The sequence below is a fragment of the Geotrypetes seraphini genome, chromosome 15, assembly GCF_902459505.1.
Source record: "Geotrypetes seraphini chromosome 15, aGeoSer1.1, whole genome shotgun sequence".
NCBI lineage: Eukaryota > Metazoa > Chordata > Amphibia > Gymnophiona > Dermophiidae > Geotrypetes > Geotrypetes seraphini.
In genome coordinates, this window is record NC_047098.1 from 62,451,396 (window position 1) to 62,472,638 (window position 21,243).

Below are 21,243 nucleotides of genomic sequence, written 5' to 3' on the forward strand. Positions count from 1 at the left end.
TAGGACCTATGTAAGACAGCTCACCTGCTGGTCAATGGACAATTCTATCCCACTGGTCTGGAATAATGGAAAGGATGCCATGGAAGAGACAATACAGAAAGGGTGGTAGGTAAGTGGCATAGCATTCTCCTGGTGGAGGTGGTGAAGACAGACTATCTGAATTCAAGAAAGCAAGGAACAGGCACATGGGATCTCAAGGAGAGGAGATGACAGTGGATGGGCCACTTGGCCTATATTTACAGTCATGTTTTCTATGTTTCTATTGAAACAGAGCGCAATACTTTTGTATTTTCAAAATTATGAGCATTGTATTGGCCAGAAGTACATGGAAAAAATGAAGATGCAAGCGTTTGTAAGTACATTTTCTAGAGGCATTTTTCAAAGTGAATATGTATGTGCACTTTCTGTTTGAAAGCTGGTGAAAGGCCATATGTAAATGTATCTGCAGACTTTGCAACTATGCAAGCAGGACAAAAAATTACTCCAAGTACATTTTACAGTTAAAGAAAACCTTGATGCAAGTGGACAACTGACACACATAGCAGTAAAACAGAGGGGAAAAGAAGCATATAATAACAATGATGTATTAATAGCTTTTCATCCAAGGTTACCTGTGTCTGTAGACATGGAGGATTCCTCAGATGATTATTCTTGTCTAACTTTGTTCCTGGTGCAAACTGAGCATGGGATACATTTGATATTCCCAAGCCCTTTGCATTTGACACTGTATTCTGATGTTGATAATCTACAGCCATTTTTAGCATTTCTCTGCAAAGGCAAGCACACAAGACACAGCAGTTACTATGATTTAAAAGCACAATGAAATAAATAAATCACAGCAAGTTGTTACCAAAATAACAAATTTGATATGCTTTCTAAAAATAAGTGATAACTTGAATATAGATGTGCCAGATAACATATAAATGCTAAAATTCTACAGCAATACAGTAGATGAAAGCAGAAAAAAAATCTGCATGGTCCAACCAGCCTGCCAAATAAGATAGCAGCCTGCTCAACCAGTCAAACTGCATCAAACAAAAAGTAAAAAAAGCAGGGCTCTTGGGCTAGAGATTCTCCAAACCCCATGACAGTACTGATCTGAATTTGTCTTTAGGGGGCGAGGTGAATCCCCACTCTTTCTTGGTCTAACACTGGCATCAAAAGTAAGGCAGTTGACAATTTGTCACCCACCTATCACATATAGGCAGTTAGAATGTTATGTGGTATTGGCAATCTCACTTGATCTCTTAGCTGCATGTGATGTTATTGAATATGATTTCCTTCTGAAACGTCTTACTTCAATCGGTCTTTCAGGTACAACCCTAAATTGGTTTGCCTCCTTTCTTCAAAATTGTACCTTCAAAGTAGTGATGTCCAATAAGTCATTTTTATACCCTCTGGCATGTGGTGTTCACCAGGGGTCAATACTCTCCCCTCTTCTTTTTAAGATCTTTCTTAGCCCCCTTGCTGCCTTAGTACAAGAGCTTGGCATTATTGCATATTTATTATGCAGAAATATTTTGTCAATTACACTAGTAGTTGAAATCTAGACCTTAGTCTTCTTCAACACTGCCTAGATAAAGTGGCAGAATGGCTTCAGAAGCATCGTCTTTACCCCCCCCCCCCCCTCCAAGCCCCACTCCAAAAAAAAACACAAAACATAGCCTTCTAGATTGTTCAGCATGCACCTTCTTCCACTATTATTCCCATTTTATTTGTGCTACCAGTACATCCTGTTGACCAATTTAAGTATTTAGGGGTCATTCTCAATTCAAAATTAAGTTTTTCTCCTAAATCTCTTCCATTGTAAAAACTGGTTTCATAGCTCTCTGTAAAATAAGATCTGTACATACTCTTTTTCATGCCTTCTTAGGCTCTAGACTCAATTACTACAATGTACAGTATGAGTAATCTATGCAGGTCATATCTGAAGAGATCATGTCAGTTCTGAAGAGACTCTAATCTCTACAGAACACTACTGCTTGGGTCCAATGCTGAGGCATAGTGGAGAGATAGGGTCTCTCCTCTATTTTATAAACTATATTGATTTCCTGTGGAATAGTGTCCAATTAAAAATTCTCACTCTGATCTACAAAGTGCTGCATACTGGCTTGCTATTTTATCTTGCTAAGCTTACAATTTCTTTTACGCCCAAAGACTTGTTTCACCTGTTAGAGCAGGCTGTCCAAGTGGGCGCACTGCAAGGCAGTCTGCTCCTTGGATGCAGATCTCTAACGAGAGTCTGCGTTTTCCCACAGCCAGAGATGTCTCACGACAGGAATCCTCTGCAGCACCAGAAAGCCTTGCAAATGGCAAGTAAAAACTGAATTTAAAAGAAAACCAAACACGAGCAAAAAAAAGAGTGGCTCCTACCATCTCGCTGTAGAGGTAACTGGGGAATTGGAGGACAGTCCAGAGAGATGGGAAGTGGAGCAAAAAAGATGCTAATGCTGCAAGAATACTACATGGAAATTCTCATGGGAATGCTACAATAATTCTCATGGGAATGGATTGACTAACCAAAGGTTCACAAATAATGTGTATGTTGCACTAAAAATCTTATTATATCTATCCAGCCCACAAAGTTCTCTAGTAGAACTTATCAAAATCTCCTTTTTCCCAAATTTCTAGTTACAAGGTAAACTGGGATAAAACTGAATTAATGCCGCTTAGTAATTATTGTCTTCTATTTAATATACTTGTCTTTTTACAGGGTATAAAATATTAAATATCGGTTTATATTTTGACAACGATTTCTTCTTTTAAACTGAATATGTCAAAAATCATGGATAAGGTAAAAGCAACTTTGAATTCTTGGCCACCCCTATATTTATTGTGGTAGGGAAGACTGGATTATTTAAAGATAACTATAATCCCCAAAATTTTACACACATTAAATAATGTATGTTTCCAATGTTATTCCTTTCTACAAATTTCTAGAAATATTAATGACTCATTTTCATGGAAAAAAAACACCACGAATATAATTTAAAAAACCCCCAAAAAAACCCACCACAACAACTATAACAAAACTTATTTACTATGCCATACAGCAGAACAGTTTACCTTTTCCTATCGTAATAAATTTTACGTTACGCTGGTTCCAATCGTAATTATTTTAGCAAAGTTTTGTATTATTCACCGTTATCATTTACGGCTATTGTAAACATAATGTAAATAAGTCATAAGTCTGTAAATTCAAATACTTTGTGTTCCTGGCTCTTTATTAGTCCATACAGACTGTTTATCCATGATGGCAATGACATTTTTGGAATGTCCCATCATCCGGGACACACGATAGGAAAAGGTTAACATCTACAAACTCTGTGGGCTCCTTTCACTAAGCTGCGATAGTGTTTTTAGTGCACGCAGAATTGCCGCATGCGCTAAACCCGCGCTGTGCAGCTAGAACTAATGCCAGCTCAATGCTGGTGTTAGCGTCTAGTGCGCGCGGCAATTTAGCGCACGTTAAAACCGCTATCGCAGATTAGGGCCTTAACGCACGGAGTAGCGCGCACTAAAATAGCCCCGCGCGCTAGCTGCTGCAACCTCCTCTTGAGCAGGAAGTAGTTTTTCAGCTATAGCGCACGCTAAAAACACTAGTGCACCTTTGTAAAAGGAGCCCTATATCTTCACAAAGATGGTTACAAATTGAACAATCAATTTCATTGTCTGTGCTTAGTCTGTATTGTATGTAATGATGTTTTAGAATTGTGTATCTATTTACTGTGTTTTATAATTGTGTATGTATTTACTGTGTCCCACTTTGTATAAAGCGGGATACAAATAAATAAACTACAAATCTCCCTCGTTATTCGTGGGGGATAGGGGCAAAGCCGGACCACGAATATGGAAATACCGCAAATATCCGGCTCTGACCCACCCTCAACTCCCTCCCGCCTTCCCCCGGCATCCCGGCCTTACCTAGTGGTCTAGCGGGCTTTTGGGGCAGGAGCGATCTTCCTACGCTCCTGCCCCGTGCAGATCGTCAATAGGAAATGGCTGCTGTGAGTTCCCGTAGTCTCTCGAGACTACGAAGGGAACTCCCCACAGCCATTTCCTATTGGCGATCTGCACGGGGCAGGAGCGTAGGAAGATCTCTCCTGCCCCAAAAGCCCACTAGACCACCAGGTAAGGCCGGGATGCCGGGAGGAAGGCAAAAATATGGGTTTGTTTTTTTTCCCCCTCTCCCACCCCCCCAAAAAAAATCACGATTATGTGAAATTGCGAGGGCGGAAACCGTAAATGGGGAGGGGGAAGTGTATACCATATACCTTTAATTAAAGCTCCAGGCACGTTTATCAACATCATTACTTTCCAATCCTATTCTAAAAGATACTTATAAAGCACCTAAAGAGATGGATTAGAAATCAACAACTTCCTAGTCTAAATCACCTTTCCCTTCTTTTACTAAACGCATAGCGCAGGTTTTAGCACCGGCAGCAGCAGTAATTGCTCCGACACTCGTAGGAATTCTATGAGCAGTTACCACCACTGCCAGCGCTAAAGCCTGCACTATGCATTAGTAAAAGAGGGGGTTTATCTGGTACAACACAAATATATTAATATATAAAACAAATGATTTCCTTGGGATATTTAGCAATCTAATATATGGGACCTAAATGACCTTACACACTAATGAGGCTCTCTACACCTTCTCATAACAGGTCTTTTTTGGATAGGATGCTTGCATTTCAAGCAATTAAACAACAGTCCTGGCTGGGTAATTATATAAGTGGAGCCATGTTGTCTTATGGCCTATTTCGAAAAGAAACTAAGGGCTCCTTTTATCAAGGTGCGCTACGGGGTTAGCGCGTCGGATATTTCATCACACGCTAACCCCCACGGCAAGCCAAAATACTAACGCCTCGTCAATGGACGTCCTGCGTGCTTGTACGTGGTGAGTGTGTTGTCGGGGCAGCGGCTGACTTAGGAGAGGAGAGGAGAAGCTGCGCGCATGCTCGTTCAGGATGGCGGCTGGCTTGGATGGGAGCCGGGAGGCGCTGACGGATGGCAGAGGCATCGGCTGAAGCGGGAGGGCAGCCGCACAGGGACCCCGAGGGAAGGAATGCACCACTTTGGAATCACTGCAGCACCTGCAGGCAGATATTCACCTCTGGGCCACCATTGCTGAGTGCTCATTTATCAGGGCAGTGCTCGGTTTACGAGACAAAAGTTTGCTGAGTGTTTTGCTCGTCTTGCAAAACACTCGCAAACCGGTGGAAAAAGGAGGTATTGATGCCCCTGTATAAGACTTTGGTGAGACCTCATTTAAAATATTGTGTACAGATGTTGTTTATGCAAATATGAGATCCATATTTGCAAGCCTTATTTCCTAAAGGTCATAGTGCGGTTTTAAGATGGGTGTCCTAACTGAGATTGAGGAGGGGTAGAGAGTACCATTCGAAAGGGAAGGGAGGGTTTGGGGAGGGAAGGTAGAGGGTATTAAATAGATTCAAATATGTAGTCCTATTGAGGTTTGATGGGGGATGAAGGAGAGTACTTTTGAATGGGGAAGGGAAGGGAGTGTTTAGGGAGGGATGGTAGAGGGTATTAAATGATTTAAAACATGTAGTCATACATAGAGTGGGGTTTGATGGGGGATGAAGGTATTTTCTAGGTTTATATGGGATGTATTTTACTCGATGCCTCATTATTATACTAAGCACCTTGGTGTTGTATGTAATATTGACCACATCAATATATTCATCATATTATTATATTTGATGCATCATCATTGTTATACAAAGTTTTAATGTTGTATTTGTTGTTGTTTGCATCAATAAAAATTGTTTGAACTTAAAATAGTGTGTACAATTCTGGAGGCCCCACCTTCAAAAAGGTATTAAAAGGATGGAGTCGGTCCAGAGGAAGGCTACTAAAATGGTATGTGGTCTTCATCATAAGGCGTATGGGGACAGATTTAAAAATCTCAATCTGCATACTTTGGAGGAAAGGCGGGAGAGGGGAGATATGATAAAGATGTTTAAATACCTACGTAATGTAAATGCACATGAGTCGAGACTCTTTCATTTGAAAGGAAACTCTGCAATGAGAATGCATAGGATGAACTTAAGAGGTGATAGGCTCCGGAGTAATCTAAGGAAATACTTTTTTTTACAGAAATGGTGGTAGATGCATGGAACAGTCTCCCAGAAGAGGTTATGGAGACAGACTGTGTCTCAATTTAAAAGGGCCTGGGATAGGCACGTGGGATCTCTTGGAGAGAGAGAGATAATGGTTACTGTGGATGGACAGACTTGATGGGCCATTTGGCCTTTATCTGCCATCATATTTCTATGTTTCTAAGGCTGGTACTGGGCGGACTTGCATGGTCTGTGTCCCATGTAAGGTCATTCAGCTGAGGATGGGTTGGGGAGGGCTTTGATGGCTGGGATGGTTTAGATCAGGGGTGTCCAACCTTTTGGCTTCCCTGGGCTGCATTGGCCGAAAAATTTTTTTCTGGAGCCGCACAAACACGCAAACGCTGCAGCAAGACAGAGGAGGGAGCCGGCAAGACGGTAAACACCCGGAGAGGGTGCAGAGGAAAACACTGCATCGCCCTCGACCAGGGCCGCACAAAATACGTCAAGGGGCCACATGTGGCCCTTGGGTGGCAGGTTGGACACCCCTGGTTTAGATAAGGTTGAGTGAGCTTCAACAGAGACTCCAGTAGTTGGAACCTCAGCACAGAATTGGGCAGACCTCTAAGTCTCTGGCCCAGAAATATCTAAGAAAATAGACAATTTAATTTATATCATGAATTTTAACGCATCTATGGTTGGGCAGACTGGATGGACCATTTGGGTCTTTATCTGCAGTCATTTATAATGTTATATTGATCTAGATCAGAGGTCTGAAACTCAAACCCTTTGCAGGGCCACATTTTGGATATGTAGGTACTTGGAGGGCCTCAGAAAAAAATATTATTATTAAAGAAATGACAATTTTGCATGAGGTAAAACTCTTTATAGTTTATAAATCTTTCCTTTTGGCTAAGTCTTAATAATAATATTATCATTTATAGATAAAGATGATCAAGAAACTTTTATTTTACTTTTGTGATTATGCTAAACATAGTACCTGGCGGGTCGCATGTAGCGCCCGGGCCGTGAGTTTGAGACCACTGATCTAGACCTACTATATTGTTTTAGGTTTAAACTTTTTTTCATGTTTGAACTTTTGCTTTTCCTTCATACTTGTCATGTAATTTTGGCGACTGCAGTGGTTTTGTAAAAACCTTTTATTCTTAATAAAATATACATAGACTAAAAAAAAAATAAATATTGAATAGCACGGAAGCAGAGTAATTCTTCCTGGCACACTCTGCAAAGTACCACTGAAAATAGACAGCCCCCGGTTTAAAATAACATACCCATGGCGATAAAGGTAAGGAATAAGCAGTTGCTTTAAAGTCACAATTAATCTAATCTAATCCTTAGGGCATCTCGGCACGGTTTACAGGAGATGTAATAGGAAGGAACTACAATAAAGAGTTAAAGGTCAAAGAATGAAGAATATTTAGAGGACTAGGGAGGCCAGATATAATAATAATAATAATAACTTTATTTTTGTATACCGCAGTACCAGAATAGTTCAGAGCGGTTTACATGACAAGAGACTGTACATCTACAGCGAAATTTACAAATAAGTCAATCAATCAATATAACTTAGCAAGTTGGGAGCAGGCAAGAAGGAGATAGAGAGGTTATAAAGAAGAGATTTTGAGGACTTGGGCCAGACCAGATGGCCGCCACACAGGCAGAAAGCACATCAATTACTCATTTAACCCACTTTTTTTTTTTTTTTTTAACTACTACATTATCCCGTGGGCTCTATTAACGGTCTCCTACACACCTTAGGACTCCCAAGACTAGCATGAAGAGGAATGTATGGGGCAGGGTGGAAGCAAGGACTTATAGTGCCAAACAGAAAGATGACAGCAGATGCAAAGGTGAGGGAACAAGCGCCAAACATATCTAAGGTAATATTTATGATGAAATTCCGCTCACATTACTAGCAGAAGGTCGCCGGTCGCCAACGCAGAACTCTTCCCTCCCCTTCCCGCCGCTTACATCGGCGCCATGACAACAACCGTAGGGCCTGCTGGGAGCAGCAGGTAACGACGTCGGACGGGGCGCAAGGAAGGACACTTTTCCGCTGCCTCTGCGCCCAGAGGTTGTGAGCTCAAATCCCGGCGCTGCTCCTTGTGACCCCTGGGCAAGTCACCGCTTTGAAGATCAGCTTTCAATTGCCAAAGCGACAAAAAAGGCGGGACACATCCCCCCCCCAAAAAAAAAAAAAAAAAAAAATAAATCAGGCAGAAGGAAACAGCTGAATATAGTGAATCTATCATTTCAGTCCTCACGGCTAAAACACGCTCCCAATTGCATCGCCCTCTTGGTTCTATTTTGGAGAGTTTCTAAAATGCTCCTTTACTGCAATTTTTCCAGAGAGACCCCCGAGCGGACTCCGTTTTGCTTCGAAGTCCCGAGAAAACTCTTCCACGTCGCTCTAGCCCACCTCACTACAACTCCCTGCATGCAACGGGGCAAAACAAGGACTGGGCTAGCTCTGTTGGATGGATGACGCAGGAGCGGAGGCGGCGCCCCTCCCAGGCGGCGAGGCATCAGACTCCGAGTACTGGGAAGAAGCCGGTCCGCCAAGAGTTCAAACAGGAAGTGAGGCGGGTACAAGGTCCGACTCTTGCCTCTCCAGCCCCGAGCAGCACGCCGACAAGATGTCCCAGACGCAGTATACGGAGGTGAAGGTTCGCGGCTACAAGGAATTCATCCAGGCCCTGGCGAGGTTCCCGGAGCAGCTCGTGTTTGCCTTGTTCTGTGGCTCCAAAAACGAAACGGGAGCGAGCTGGTGCCCTGACTGCGTGAAAGGTGAAAACAACCCACCCCACCCCTTTTCTAGGTTAACTTTCTCTTAAGTCGGGACCCGTACTGTATTGCAGCAATCAAACGGGGCCCTGGGCAGTGACGTAAGCTCCCTCCCCCTTTAAATGTTCGCCGGCGCGAGCAGCGTCCTTCACCTGCTGCTCGCGCCGGCCTCCTGCTCCCTTGCGTCAAGGCTCTGTCTCGCGCCCAAGTAGTGACGTCAGAAGGGAGTCCTGTGTGGTTCTGACTACGCTGGAGGAGAAGTAGCAAAAAAAAAAAAGGGACACATTTCACTTGCTCAGCAAAAATCTATCCTAGGAGCTATGGAATTAGTTCACCTGAACAGACCCCCCCCCCCCCAAACACTTGGGCCCTAGGTCATACCTTGGGTTCCATCTGTCTCCGCTCAAGGGCTGGAGTGGATTGGGTGGAGTGAGGATTTTAGTATATTCACTGTGCTGCTCTAGTTAGTAGCAAATGTAAGGGATTGCAGAATAGGGGTGAAAATGGGAGTTTCAAACATTCAGAGATATCAAGAGTGATATTTATCATGTCAAGGAGTGAGACTGAAGGCCAAAGAGTGAAATTTTTCAGACTCTGCATCCAGGGTATAAATCTACAGTATAATGAGTTAAGTGTAGTACACTTCCCCATTCGCAGTTGCACAAATTTGCGATTTTTTTTTTTGGGGGGGCGGGGGAAACCATATTTTTTCACTGCCTTGAGCTCCCGCCATAGTCTCGAGAGACTACGGGAACTCACGGTAGTCATTTCCTATTGGCGATCTGCACAGGACAGGAGCGTAGGAAGATCGCTCCTGCCCCGAAAGCCTGCTCGACCACCAGGTAAGGCCGGGAGGGAGGCGGGGGTGGATCAGAGCCGGACGAGAAGATATTTGCGGTTTTACTCCATTCGCAGTCCGGCTCTGCCCCTATCCCCCGCAAATACCAAGGAAGATGTGTATTGCTTTGCAAATCAATCAAGGCAGCATTAAATGTTGTTAGGTTGTGGTTTGTTTGGGGGGGGGGGGTTTGGAGCTTTTGAAAAATATACAGAGTGGGGAACAATTTGGGTACAGTCTGTTTTTGTTATTTGTGTGTTCACATATCTGAGGTTGCATCCATTGTGATTGATATTCCCAATTCGCACTGCTGTGTTTCATAGACCTGCTCTTAAACTAGCTTTCTTTGCTTTTACTTTCATGTCATAGTCTGGTATTTGCTTCTAGATATGGTCCCCAAGCGTCCAGAGAGTGAATTACAAGCATCCAACTGCTGTCCCATGCAGAAACCTAACCCTATTTTCACAAACATTTTTGGGAACTATACTACTGTGAATAATGAGAAAGGACTGTACTTTTTTTTTTTCCTGAAAATTGTCTTCCACCCAATAGTTAAAAGTATGTACAACTGATTTTGGAGCATATGTAGTTGCAATAAAGGGAAAGAGGAAGCAGGAAGGTGTTCTTGGATTTCTACCCAGTTCTGTAGGGATGCACAGAGAAATACCAAGATGAAGGAAATAGCCATATTAACTAAGAAAACATATATGATAAAGGTATAAAGGTAAAAAAAAATGTTTAACACTTAAAAAATTATAGAAAGAGGTGATTGAAATAGCATTAAGCCTATGGTTCAGCTGATATCTGCATTGGGATAAATATACACCTTCACATCCTCATCTAAAAAGAAAACAAAGGTAACTAAACTATTAATCAATATACAACCAATCATTAGACACACATGTAAGGATAAGAAAAAAATGTGAGTCCTCCCATTGGTGTGGTTTTTGTGTGGTGGTGGTGGTAGAACAGACAGTGGTTCTCTTTGCTGATAGGGTTGATCTGATCTAATCTCCCTCCTCCTGAAGCAGCTTTTCAATGAAATAAGAGGCTCCTTGTTGTTGCACATACGTGATGTATTTGTGGCATAGCACCTTCTAGATTATGTTTAGCAAATAGTTTTTTGGATATTTTTGCAAATTTAAAAAAGTCATTGATTCATCCTTGTAAATGAGCTATTTGAATATTGCCCATTCTCCCTGCAAATAAAAAGTACAGAAAGATGCTTGGAGCTACACAAACTCCAAAACCAATCAATTATATAACTTTTGACTGCAGCTCTTCTCAGCTGGTATTAAGAGCGCAATTGCCCTGGGCCCACCTGCTACCAGAGACCCCAAGCCTGCTTGAAACCGAAGGGGTTACAGCCTGCTAGTGGTTTTGGGGACCCATTCCCTTACCAGAAGTAGCCAATAATCTGCCTAATAGTTAAGCCTGCCCTGGGAGCTCTACCTTTTGGAATATAACTATGCTGCAGTGCTTATACATAAATCTTTCTCATTCAAAAAGAAAAAAAAAAAGACCCAAAACACATGGATTGAAAGTATAGAAAGCATTTTCGGGTGTGATTAAGTATAACATATAGATTTTTGTCATTTAGGTTTCTACCAAAACTACAATTTCTTTAGATTTTCTGCTTTCATCCTTATCTGTTTATCATTTGTAAATCATTCCCTATTTATTTAATTGCTATAAACCGAGTCGAGCTTTCTCAGAATGATGACTCGGTTTACAAAGTTAAGCTTTAGTTTAGTTTAGTAGTAAGCTCTTCACTACCTATTAAACCTGCCCATGGACTTGAGAAAAGAAGAATCCTATATAAATTTTAAGACATTTAAAAGCACTTTTTTCAATTCGCTTTCTCAACTTAGAATAGAGTTTGGGGCTGTGATCTGTAATAACTGGTTTTGCAATGGAGAATTTTTAGCTGTCTGTATAAATTATGGTTCATTGAGATTTGAGTGTTTTATTGTTTTGCCATTAGAATGATTCTTATTGAGATGTGGTTTGTTATATTTATTAAGGGAAAATTTTTTTAAACTTTTGTTCTTAATCTTTCCTTTCTATTTCTAATGGAGTTCTTTTCTCAATGAATGCGATTGATGCATTGTAAACCACTTGGATCCTTTTAGGCCATTATGCAGTATATAAAGTTTTTAATAAAAATGTTAAAGGTGACATCTCTGTGTGTTGTAGCTGAACCAATTGTGCAAGAAAATCTGCAGTATCTCCCAGAGGAATCTATCTTTATTTACTGTGATGTTGGAGAAAGAGAATAGTAAGTTATTCACATGCTTTCTCTTATTCATTTTTTAAATTACAAATGCTTATTTCTAGTCAGATGCAGCATTGTACAGAGAGTCAATTTTAGGAAGTAAAGCATTGTGTACATGTGAAATAAGACTTTTGTCCATTATGCTTCTCAATACACTGGTATAAAAGTGCATGTGTAACTTGTTCCCAGAGTCATCGTTTGGATGGAGTAGGACTGGAGTGGAGATTTAGGGGATAAAGTTGTAAAATACATGTGTAAAAAAAAAAATGCAGGGTAGGTACACATTTAGATTAGAGAATGACATAAGAACATAAGCAGTGCCTCCGCCGGGTCAGACCATAGGTCCATCCTGCCCGGCAGTCCGCACCTGCGGCGGCCCAAACAGGTCACGACCTGTCTGAATCACCAGAAGGGGCTCCCTTGCCACCTTGGTTTCTCATTGAAGTCCTATCTTCCCATCGTAGTCCTAACCCTCCGGTCTTGCACATGCACGACCTGTTGGGTTTCTATACTTATTACCTGGTTAGCTTTCTATACTTGTGTTACATCCCAGCTCCTCCCTCAGTATCCCACGATCTCTTTATCCCTCAGGAATCCGTCCAATCCCTGTTTGAATCCCTGTACCGTACTCTGCCTGATCACTTCCTCCGGTAGCGCATTCCAAGTGTCCACGACCCTTTGGGTGAAAAAAAACTTCCTTGCATTTGTTTGTGACAAAATTCATCACCGTTCCCGTCCCCGCGGATAACCGCGGGAAATAATCCCATGTCATTTTCTAGTGTCTATTTCAACCTTCTACACCAGCGTTCTTCAGAGCAAAGCTTGCGGGTCAGTGGTTGTGGCCATTCATACTCTGATTCTTATGTGAGCCAAGGATAATGAAGCCATTGTGACATCACTGATGTGATTGGCTCTTAGGCACTGGTGGAATGAGGCATTATGACATCACAATATCTGCTCTGGATACCAGAGACTGTCATTCTGTAGTGTCTGTTTCAACCTCAGTCCTTCTACACCAGCATTCTTCAAAGCAAAGCTTGCAGGTCAGTGGTTGTGCCCAATTATACTCTGATTCTTCCCTCTCTCCTTAAAGAATGACATGAAGATGGTTTCCCACAGTTATCCACGGGGACGGTGATGAATTTTGTCACCGTGTCATTCTCTAGTTTAGATCTTTTGTGTGTGAGGATTGTGCCATACTGGGAGGAAATCTAGTTATCTTCTGTATAAAGACACTTAGACATCTACATTTCCTTTATAAAATAGGTTGTTAGATCCCTCTCTCTCCTCCCCCAAACAACAAAGGTATTATAACAGGTCAGCTGGACAAAATGCCTAAGGCATCCAAGGTACCTTTATAAACTAGGCCAGTGTTCTCAACTTCTTCATGCCAAGTACCCCCTAAGTCTAACAAATATTAACCATGTACCCCTGCCCACGCTCCGCCCCTGACCCCACCCCCATAATAGTACTAATTGTAATGCAGTTTCTTCCATCCATTTTTCATATACCTACAATATAATCTTAAATAATGGTAACCACAAAATAAATCACCCCCCACAAAGCACACTGTAATCACGGAAAATGTTAATTATCATTTATATTCGGGGTTTTTTTTTCAAAGAGGTCAAGGCGGATGACTTTAAAATATGCAATGTCACCTCAATAACAATTATAGAAAAATAGGAAGGAGGAATTCCTACCGGTGGCTTCAACGTGTGAGCAGGAAGGCGGGATCCCTTGCCACGACTTTGACAGGCGGGTGGGAAGGAGGGATGCGAAGTCTGTGAATATTCATATCTATTGCTTTGCTCAGTTTTCAAAGGGAAAGTATGCGCACACTTTCTCTTTTACCCTGAGAAAATTACCAAGAAAATTTGTATCTGCTTTATTACATACAAATGATTGTGTGTTTCTCTCCCAGACCTAAACAAGTCCCTGGCTTCTCTTGTTTTTACCCAGCTAAAATCAGCAAATCTTTGATCATTCTTTAAATTAGTTTTAGCAGGACTGGGCAGTTCTCAAACGGTTTACCTGGCTGTTTGAAAATTGCCTCAGTATATTTTAGGATGAATCTGAGGAGTTTTAAACAGTTGCATAATTCTGCCCCTTATCGTTCTAACAACTCTGTGATCTACATTTTAAAACAGAGCAGTTATAGGTCATGTGAAGCAGTAACTAGTTCCATATTTGGTAATGCTAGTTAACTGATAAGACACATACTCATCTGTATAAATGTGCAATTGCTTACATAAACTTTTTTCCTATATTTATATATATTTGTCTGCTAGTGCATGAATCTCCTCCCTACATTTTGTATATCCCACTGCTTAGTAAGTAAAGACTTAAGACCTTGTCCACTAATCTGCTAGAGCTGCATATAGATACTGACAAACTGAGGAGAGAGAAACATAATTCTTCATTTCCTTACACAGCTGGAAAAATCCCAGCAATGAATTCAAACAAAATCTGAAGCTGACTGGAGTGCCTACGCTTCTTAAATGTGGGACGGTAAGTCGTAGTACAACTTGTTCCTTACTGAGCACAGATTGCACTTCGTCCAGTGGCAAGCACAGATGAGGTAAAGTACTTTACAAATGGCCAAGTTCTTGGGTGATCCCAGCCTCCCTAGCAGCTAAAAACAGATCTGGAGCTGGCAAAATGTTAGAAACAGGCAGTTTAAGTGGGGCAGAAGCAGCTGGAGAAGAGTGTCTGGATTAGGAAGTAGAGTATTTTCCACTCTGCTCCAGACTCACCTGTTCTCCCCCTCTGCAGGTTGCAAGGAAGGGAGAGGCTAGAACAGGGATCTCAAAGTCCCTCCTTGAGGGCCGCAATCCAGTCGGGTTTTCAGGATTTCCCCAATGAATTTGCATTGAAAGCAGTGCATGCACATAGATCTCATGCACATTCGTTGGGGAAATCCTGAAAACCCGACTGGATTGCGGCCCTCAAGGAGGGACTTTGAGACCCCTGTCCTAGGGGACCCCCAGCCAGTCGGGTTTTCAAGATATCCCTAAAGAATATGCATGAGAGAGATTTGCATATAATGGAAGTGACAGGTATGCAAATCTCTCTCATGCATATTCATTAGGGATATCGTGAAAACCCGACTGACTGGGGGTCCCCCAGGACAGGGTTGGGAACCACTGGGCTAGAGCAATAATACTCCTGCTGTTCTGGACCCTGGAAAGAAGAGGCAGAGCTGTGTTCCAGTCTGTGGGCCCAGAAGTTAAGCCCTGGTTCTAAACACTGATGGCGGTTTTCCATTTCAACCTGCTACAGACTCAACAACCTATCAGACAAAAAGTGCAGTGTTTGCAACAGAAGAGTGCTTGTTAACACTAACTTTCAGGGAATGTGGGGTGCTCAAGAAGGAGAAGACAAATTCAGAGCATTTTCAAACTTATCTTGTGTTTTGAATTAAGATTAAAGCAGTATTGAAGATTTTGGTCAAACTTAAGTGATCCAGATCATTCTCCTTCTTTTCTTATAATTTGGTAGGAAATGGCTTAATTTAAGATCCATTGTAAACTTCTCATGTTTTACCAGCTTGTGGCTGTTTCTCATTATGGAACATACATTCCTTGTATGTCAGTGGCAGGGAAGAGAAAAGCACTGTAAACGTATTAGATTAAAAACAAGGCAACCCCCTGGATCCAGGATGACTGACAAGGAAAATTTCAGAAACCATGCAGATTATTTTTTAAATAGCATCTACTGGAAGGATCACTATATAGCCAGATTGTTCCAGATGAAAGGAATGGGCCTTCTCTTAAAAAAAAAACAAAAAAACCAGCTGCAATAGAACCAATTTCTCCAACAAAGTGGCGATCAGTGGCCAATGAGACACTGACTGAAAGTGAGCTGGGACTATGCCATCCAAACCAGGTTTCTTCAAGAGTGGGCGAACTAGAATCTATTTCTACATTGTGGGGAAACTATCTCTGAGATAAACAAGCCCTTGCTCTATCTACATAGATTTTTTATAGTTTAACATGCTGTATACTACCTGAGGTGATATTGGTTTTAAAAACATGGTTAATGAAAAAGGGAAATGTTTTAGGTAGAAGTGGGCATTTAACACAATTAATTGCATTAATATTTTAACTACATAGAAAGTAAAATTCTTTATTAAACATGTACTGCCTGTACCTCCACGCCTGTGCAGTCGGATGCCATGGGAGCTTGAGCACCCCCAGTGTTAACACTTTCTGCCATGGAGAGGTAATTTCCATTGCATTTAGTACTTTCCAATAATTTTGAAAAGTTGACTCGATCTGTAGGCCAAGAAGGAACCATCCTCCGCTCATAGCTTCACCATCTGCATTTAGCAATAACTGTATAATGAATTGATGCAGCTGAGACCCAGAAACCTGCAACAAGCACAATGCTAGCTGCAGAAACCCTGAGAGAACATGTAACCCAGCTTCACAGGAACATCTCAAACCCACCAGAGACTTTTCTATTCTATGGAAAAAGAGACCAACTGACTTTCCCGCCAAAATTCAAATTGCTGGACTGCCTTGTAACATTGGCCACCCTCCAATCTTCTGTAACCTGTCGCTAAAATCATCTGTAGTACCTGATCACTAACAGCAGATCAGCAATTTCATGTTTGAGTTCTTTTAGCACCCTGGGATGTACATTTCCCCCTCCCCATTCGCAGTTTCGACAATCGCGATTTCACATATTCATGATTTTTGGGGGAGGGGGAAAAAGAAAATAACCCCATAGTTTAGCCTTCCCCCCGGCATCCCAGGCTCACCTGGTGGGCTAGCAGGCTTTCGGGGCAGGAGCAATCTTCCTATGCTCCTGCCCTGTGTGGATCGCCAATAGGAAATGGCTGTGGGGAGTTCCCGTTGTAGCGCACCCTCCCCCTTCCCTCCAATTTGATCTACTCTATCCTTGTGATATAATTTATACCCAGGTAATACAGTGTCCCATTAATTGTCTTCCTTCCACCAGGTCTCCGAGATGCCTATTATATCTACCTTATCATTCAGTGCTATATACGGTACTCTAACATCTCAGTTTAAAAGCTGCTCTATCTCCTTTTTAAATGTTAGTGCCAGCAGCCTGGTTCCATCCTGGTTAAGGTAGAGTTTATCCTTTCGGAACAAGCTCCCTCTTTCCCAGAAGGTCGCCTAGTTCCTAATCAATCTAAATCCAAACAAATCTAAATCCCTCATCCCTTCACCATCATCTCAACCACACATTGCCTGCTTCTTGGGTCCTGCGCATGGACCTGGGAGCATTTATGAAAATGCTACCTTGGAGGATCTATATTTCAGCTTTCTACCTAAGAGCTTAAATATGGCTTCCAGAACCTCCCTCCCACATATTCCTATGTCATTGGTACCTACATATACTAAGACAGCTGGCTCCTCCCCAGCACTATCTAAAATCAAATTTAAGTGACGCATGAGGTCTGCCACCTTCGCACCTGGCAGGAACATGACCAGGTCATCCTCACGCCCATCAGCCACCCAGCTATCCTACATGCCTAATGATTGAATCACCAACTACAACAGCTGTCATAACCCTTACCTCCTTTCTTTCCCTATAGGAAATAAGGGGATTCTAACTGATGGAGTACTTAGTGCTGTCTATGGCAGAATTGGATAGCATTGGATGAATAATTTTAAAAGGTAGTGGGAGAGGCGAGACAGACATCTGAAACTTAAGGTCAATTTTTTCTCTTGGAAATTAGGCCTATAGGTTTTGTATGTAGCCTTGTCAGGTGGCTGTTAAGGGAGCAGCTGATAACTTATGCAGTAAGAATCGTTTTAAGGAACCAAGTAAAAATTACTTTCAAGTAAAGTTAGATAGGCTGTTCTTTCATTGTCTTCATAACTTAGGGATCTTGTATACTATTCCCCTTCCTCCTACCATAGATAGAACATGAGAATAAAACATAAGGTACATCAGGCCATTAATTTTGAAAGGGCTGCATTAAGACATATCATAGGTTTTCTATTTACGTATGACTGTTGATAACCTTTCTTTTTTTTCTTCAGCCTCAGAAGCTAGTGGAAGAAGAATGTTTTAAGTCCGCGCTTGTGCAGATGCTATTTACAGACGACTGAATGGTGGTTTGCTGCAACGTGACGGTTCTAAAAACGCCCTCAACAAAACAGTTTGAACTGAAAGATTGGGCAGATAAGAACGATAACTATGTCATAATACTCTGGCTATGATGTCATAGCTTTATCACTTTTAACAAATGTGTTGAATCCCACTTTGAAGATAATCAAAATACAACCAGATTTATAATAAAAACTTACAACAAACGAGGTTCCCTTTTGTAGAAACTTCCAATGTTGCTGTATCCTACCCAGATGGTGACCAAGCCCTTGTTGATTCTATCTGGTGGCCATTCTGCCTTGAGCACTGGCAATCATTCTGAACACCCTAGCAGTATTTCTCAACCCTGGCCTGAAGGCATAGCTAGCCAGTTATGTGTACTGGAGTACCATTATATGCAAATTTATCTTCTGCCTAGTTATTGTGTGATGAAGACAGGGTTATGCGGCACTGCCCTAATACTTTGGATTTTACTTTAGTCTTCAATACTTTAGTCTTCAATGAGTGGGTCAGCTTTTCTCTAATAATATAGACGAGGAGATTGGCAAACAAGTCTTTCATGAATATGTATTAGAGATATCTTGAAAATATAACTCAGTTGTAGCCCTTATGGACTGGAACTGAAGAAAAGGGCCCTAGCAACTTTAGTCCTGGAGATAAATTCAATGTTTTCTGCAGAGGCAAAGAGTTAGTCAAGAAGAAGCCATTTTTCCCCAAGTTCAGGTGTTTCCCCATGTTGGAAGCAAACTTAGATGAAAATTTTCTTTTCAAAGTTACAGTGATTTAGAAATGTTGAAAATTAGGGTCTATGATAGAAAATGACATGGAAACAAAGTTTGTTCCTGTCCCTGCAAGCTCTATCTCCATCGATCAGGGGTGTCAAAGTTCCTCCTCGAGGGCTGCAATCCAGTCGGGTTTTCAGGATTTCCCCAATGAATATGCATGAGATCTATTTGCATGCACTGCTTTCATTGTATGCTAATAGATCTCATGCATATTCATTGGGGGAAATCCTGAAAACCGACTGGATTGCGGCCCTTGAGCAGGGACTTTGACACCCTTGCCATAGACTCCTTCTAATCTAATCTTCTATTTGTGTGTCGCTCATACCTATACAGGCTCAAGGTGACTTAAAGAGAGAAGAGAGGATGGGGAGGAGAGGTAAGAGGGGGAGAGAGGAAGTGGGATGGAAAGGGGATGGGGAAGAGGTGGAAGGGAGAGGAGGAGAGGATATAGGAGATTAAGTGTCAAACAGATGGGTTTTCAGTTTTCTTGGGACGATGATGGGGGCTTTCATCATTTACACATGCTTTGAACACTTATGATTTTATATTTAAATCTTTTTATTAAAGTATCAAAAGGGGCAATATTCTGTACAACTGTTTATAAATCACAAATAAGAGCTTTCCATTTCTGTCTGGTTTTAGTACAACCTTCCCAAAGATTCAGTTGCTTATATATGTTTTTACATCATCTGGAAAGGTACAGTAAATGTGATCCGGCTATATAACCATACATAACATAATAGCAAATTTCTAGACCGCATAACCTTTAGTTCAATGCGGTTAACAAAAGATTATGCTATGGGAAAATACAGAGATAAAGTGATGCACAGAAATTTAGCTAGCCAAAAATTTAGAGAAAAGAAAAGTTTTCTGTAATGTTTATAACATATAGATCTAATCAATAATGGCCAGACAGCTTTGTCATAAGAAGCAGCTTGATAGGAAAGACAATGAATGCCCTTGATGTCTCTTACTTTTAAATCCCTTTGCTGAAGGCAATGTAAATAGGGCATGAGCTTTTCTACTCCTCTCATGTGTCACAATAACAAATCTATCAACAAGATATGAAGGGGCAACACCAAAAGCAACTTTATAATATAAACATCCCAACTTGAAAATCACCCGGGCCTCCACTGCAACTCACGATAATAAGGAGTTACATGATCGTACTTCTTCAGGCCATAAATCGTTCTTACAGCTATATTTTGAACCAAGGTCAGTCTAGCCAAATTTTTCTTAGTACTTGTCAAATATACAATATTACAGTAATCTAAAATACTCAAAAGTAATGTCTGAACTAAAAGTGTAAAGGAAGTAGCATCAAAGTAGGATCTGATGGTACAGAGTTTCCATAAGGTATAATAACTCTTTTGAACCACTGCATCTATCTGATTTTTCATAGTTAATCAAAAACAACTCCCAAAATTTTGATTGTGGGGCTTACTGTAAATGATACTGATTTGATCTTAATTATTGTGAAGACACAAAAAAAGAATTTAGTTTTTCCCCGATTTAGTTTCAGCTTGAATTCTAGCATCCATTGTGTTTAGCACAGACTCAATAAATTGAATACTGTTGGATAGTGTATTACAACATGGAATAACAATTGTAATATCATCAGCATAGCTGAACAACTTCAAACCCAATTTACTCATCCAATGACCCAACGAAAGAAGATACACATTAAAAAGTGTAGGAGAAAGTGGGGAGCCCTGTGGGACTCCACACGGATTCTTCCAATATTCCTGAAAGTGCATCCTTGAATTTAACCTGATAGTCTTGATTCTAGGAATCCTTTAAACCAGGGCTGCCCAAGTCCGGTCCTTGAGATCTACTGGCAGGCCAGGTTTTCAGGATATCCACAATGAATATGCATGAGAGAGATTTCCCTGCACTGCCTTCTTGGTATGCAAATCTCTTTCATGCATGTTCATTGTGGATATCCTGAAAACCTGGCCTGCCAGTAGATCTTGAAGACCGGACTTGGGCAGCCCTGCTTTAAACCATGAGAGTGCCTTACCTTGGATTAAAGAATCCAAAAACTTAAGCAATTTACCATGGTCTACTGCAGTGGTTCCCAACCCTGTCCTGGAGGAACACCAGGCCAATCGGGTTTTCAGGCTAGCCCTAATGAATATGCATGGAGCAGATTTGCATGCCTTTCACTTCCATTCTATGCAAATCTCTCTCATGCATATTCATTAGGGCTAGCCTGAAAACCCGATTGGCCTGGTGGTCCTCCAGGACAGGGTTGGGAACCACTGGTCTACTAGATTGAAAGCGCTGCTCAAGTCAAACTGAAGCACAAACACATTACTACCCTTACTCAGAAGACTGTTCAGATGGTCCAGTTGTGAAGCTAATACTGTCTCG

General features: G+C 41.5%; 2 protein-coding genes across 6 annotated transcripts in view; one reads left to right on the top strand and one right to left on the bottom strand.

The window, feature by feature from the left end:
• KIAA0753 (KIAA0753 ortholog) overlaps positions 1 to 8,356 on the bottom strand; it is a 71,577-nt gene extending 63,221 nt beyond the window's left edge. For 3 of the 5 annotated variants that reach the window (XM_033922015.1, XM_033922013.1, XM_033922014.1), the window contains exons 1-2: positions 8,076 to 8,356; positions 612 to 768 (exon numbers count right to left, since the gene is read on the bottom strand). In XM_033922015.1, the coding sequence (XP_033777906.1) occupies positions 612 to 768; positions 8,076 to 8,356 (438 nt within the window). Of the gene's footprint in view, positions 1 to 611; positions 769 to 8,012 lie in introns of all 5 variants that reach the window. The other 2 variants (XM_033922016.1, XM_033922017.1) reach the window with 1 other exon arrangement.
• A 70-nt stretch (positions 8,357 to 8,426) lies between these two features.
• Positions 8,427 to 18,294, top strand: TXNDC17 (thioredoxin domain containing 17). Its single transcript, XM_033922019.1, has 4 exons — positions 8,427 to 8,891; positions 11,923 to 12,004; positions 14,437 to 14,512; positions 18,019 to 18,294. Exons 1-4 carry the CDS (start codon positions 8,582 to 8,584, stop codon positions 18,085 to 18,087), a joined length of 537 nt encoding a protein of 178 aa, XP_033777910.1. The 5' UTR covers positions 8,427 to 8,581; the 3' UTR covers positions 18,088 to 18,294.
• Positions 18,295 to 21,243: the final 2,949 nt, after the last annotated feature.

Bases quoted from the DNA above. Each gene is read 5' to 3' on its own strand.
- TXNDC17 (XM_033922019.1), top strand. From the start codon at position 8,582: ATGGATGACGCAGGAGCGGAGGCGGCGCCCCTCCCAGGCGGCGAGGCA. The intron at 8,892-11,922 runs GTGAAAACAACC...TGTGTGTTGTAG, and splicing joins GTGCCCTGACTGCGTGAAAG to CTGAACCAATTGTGCAAGAA. The intron at 12,005-14,436 runs GTAAGTTATTCA...TTCCTTACACAG, and splicing joins GATGTTGGAGAAAGAGAATA to CTGGAAAAATCCCAGCAATG.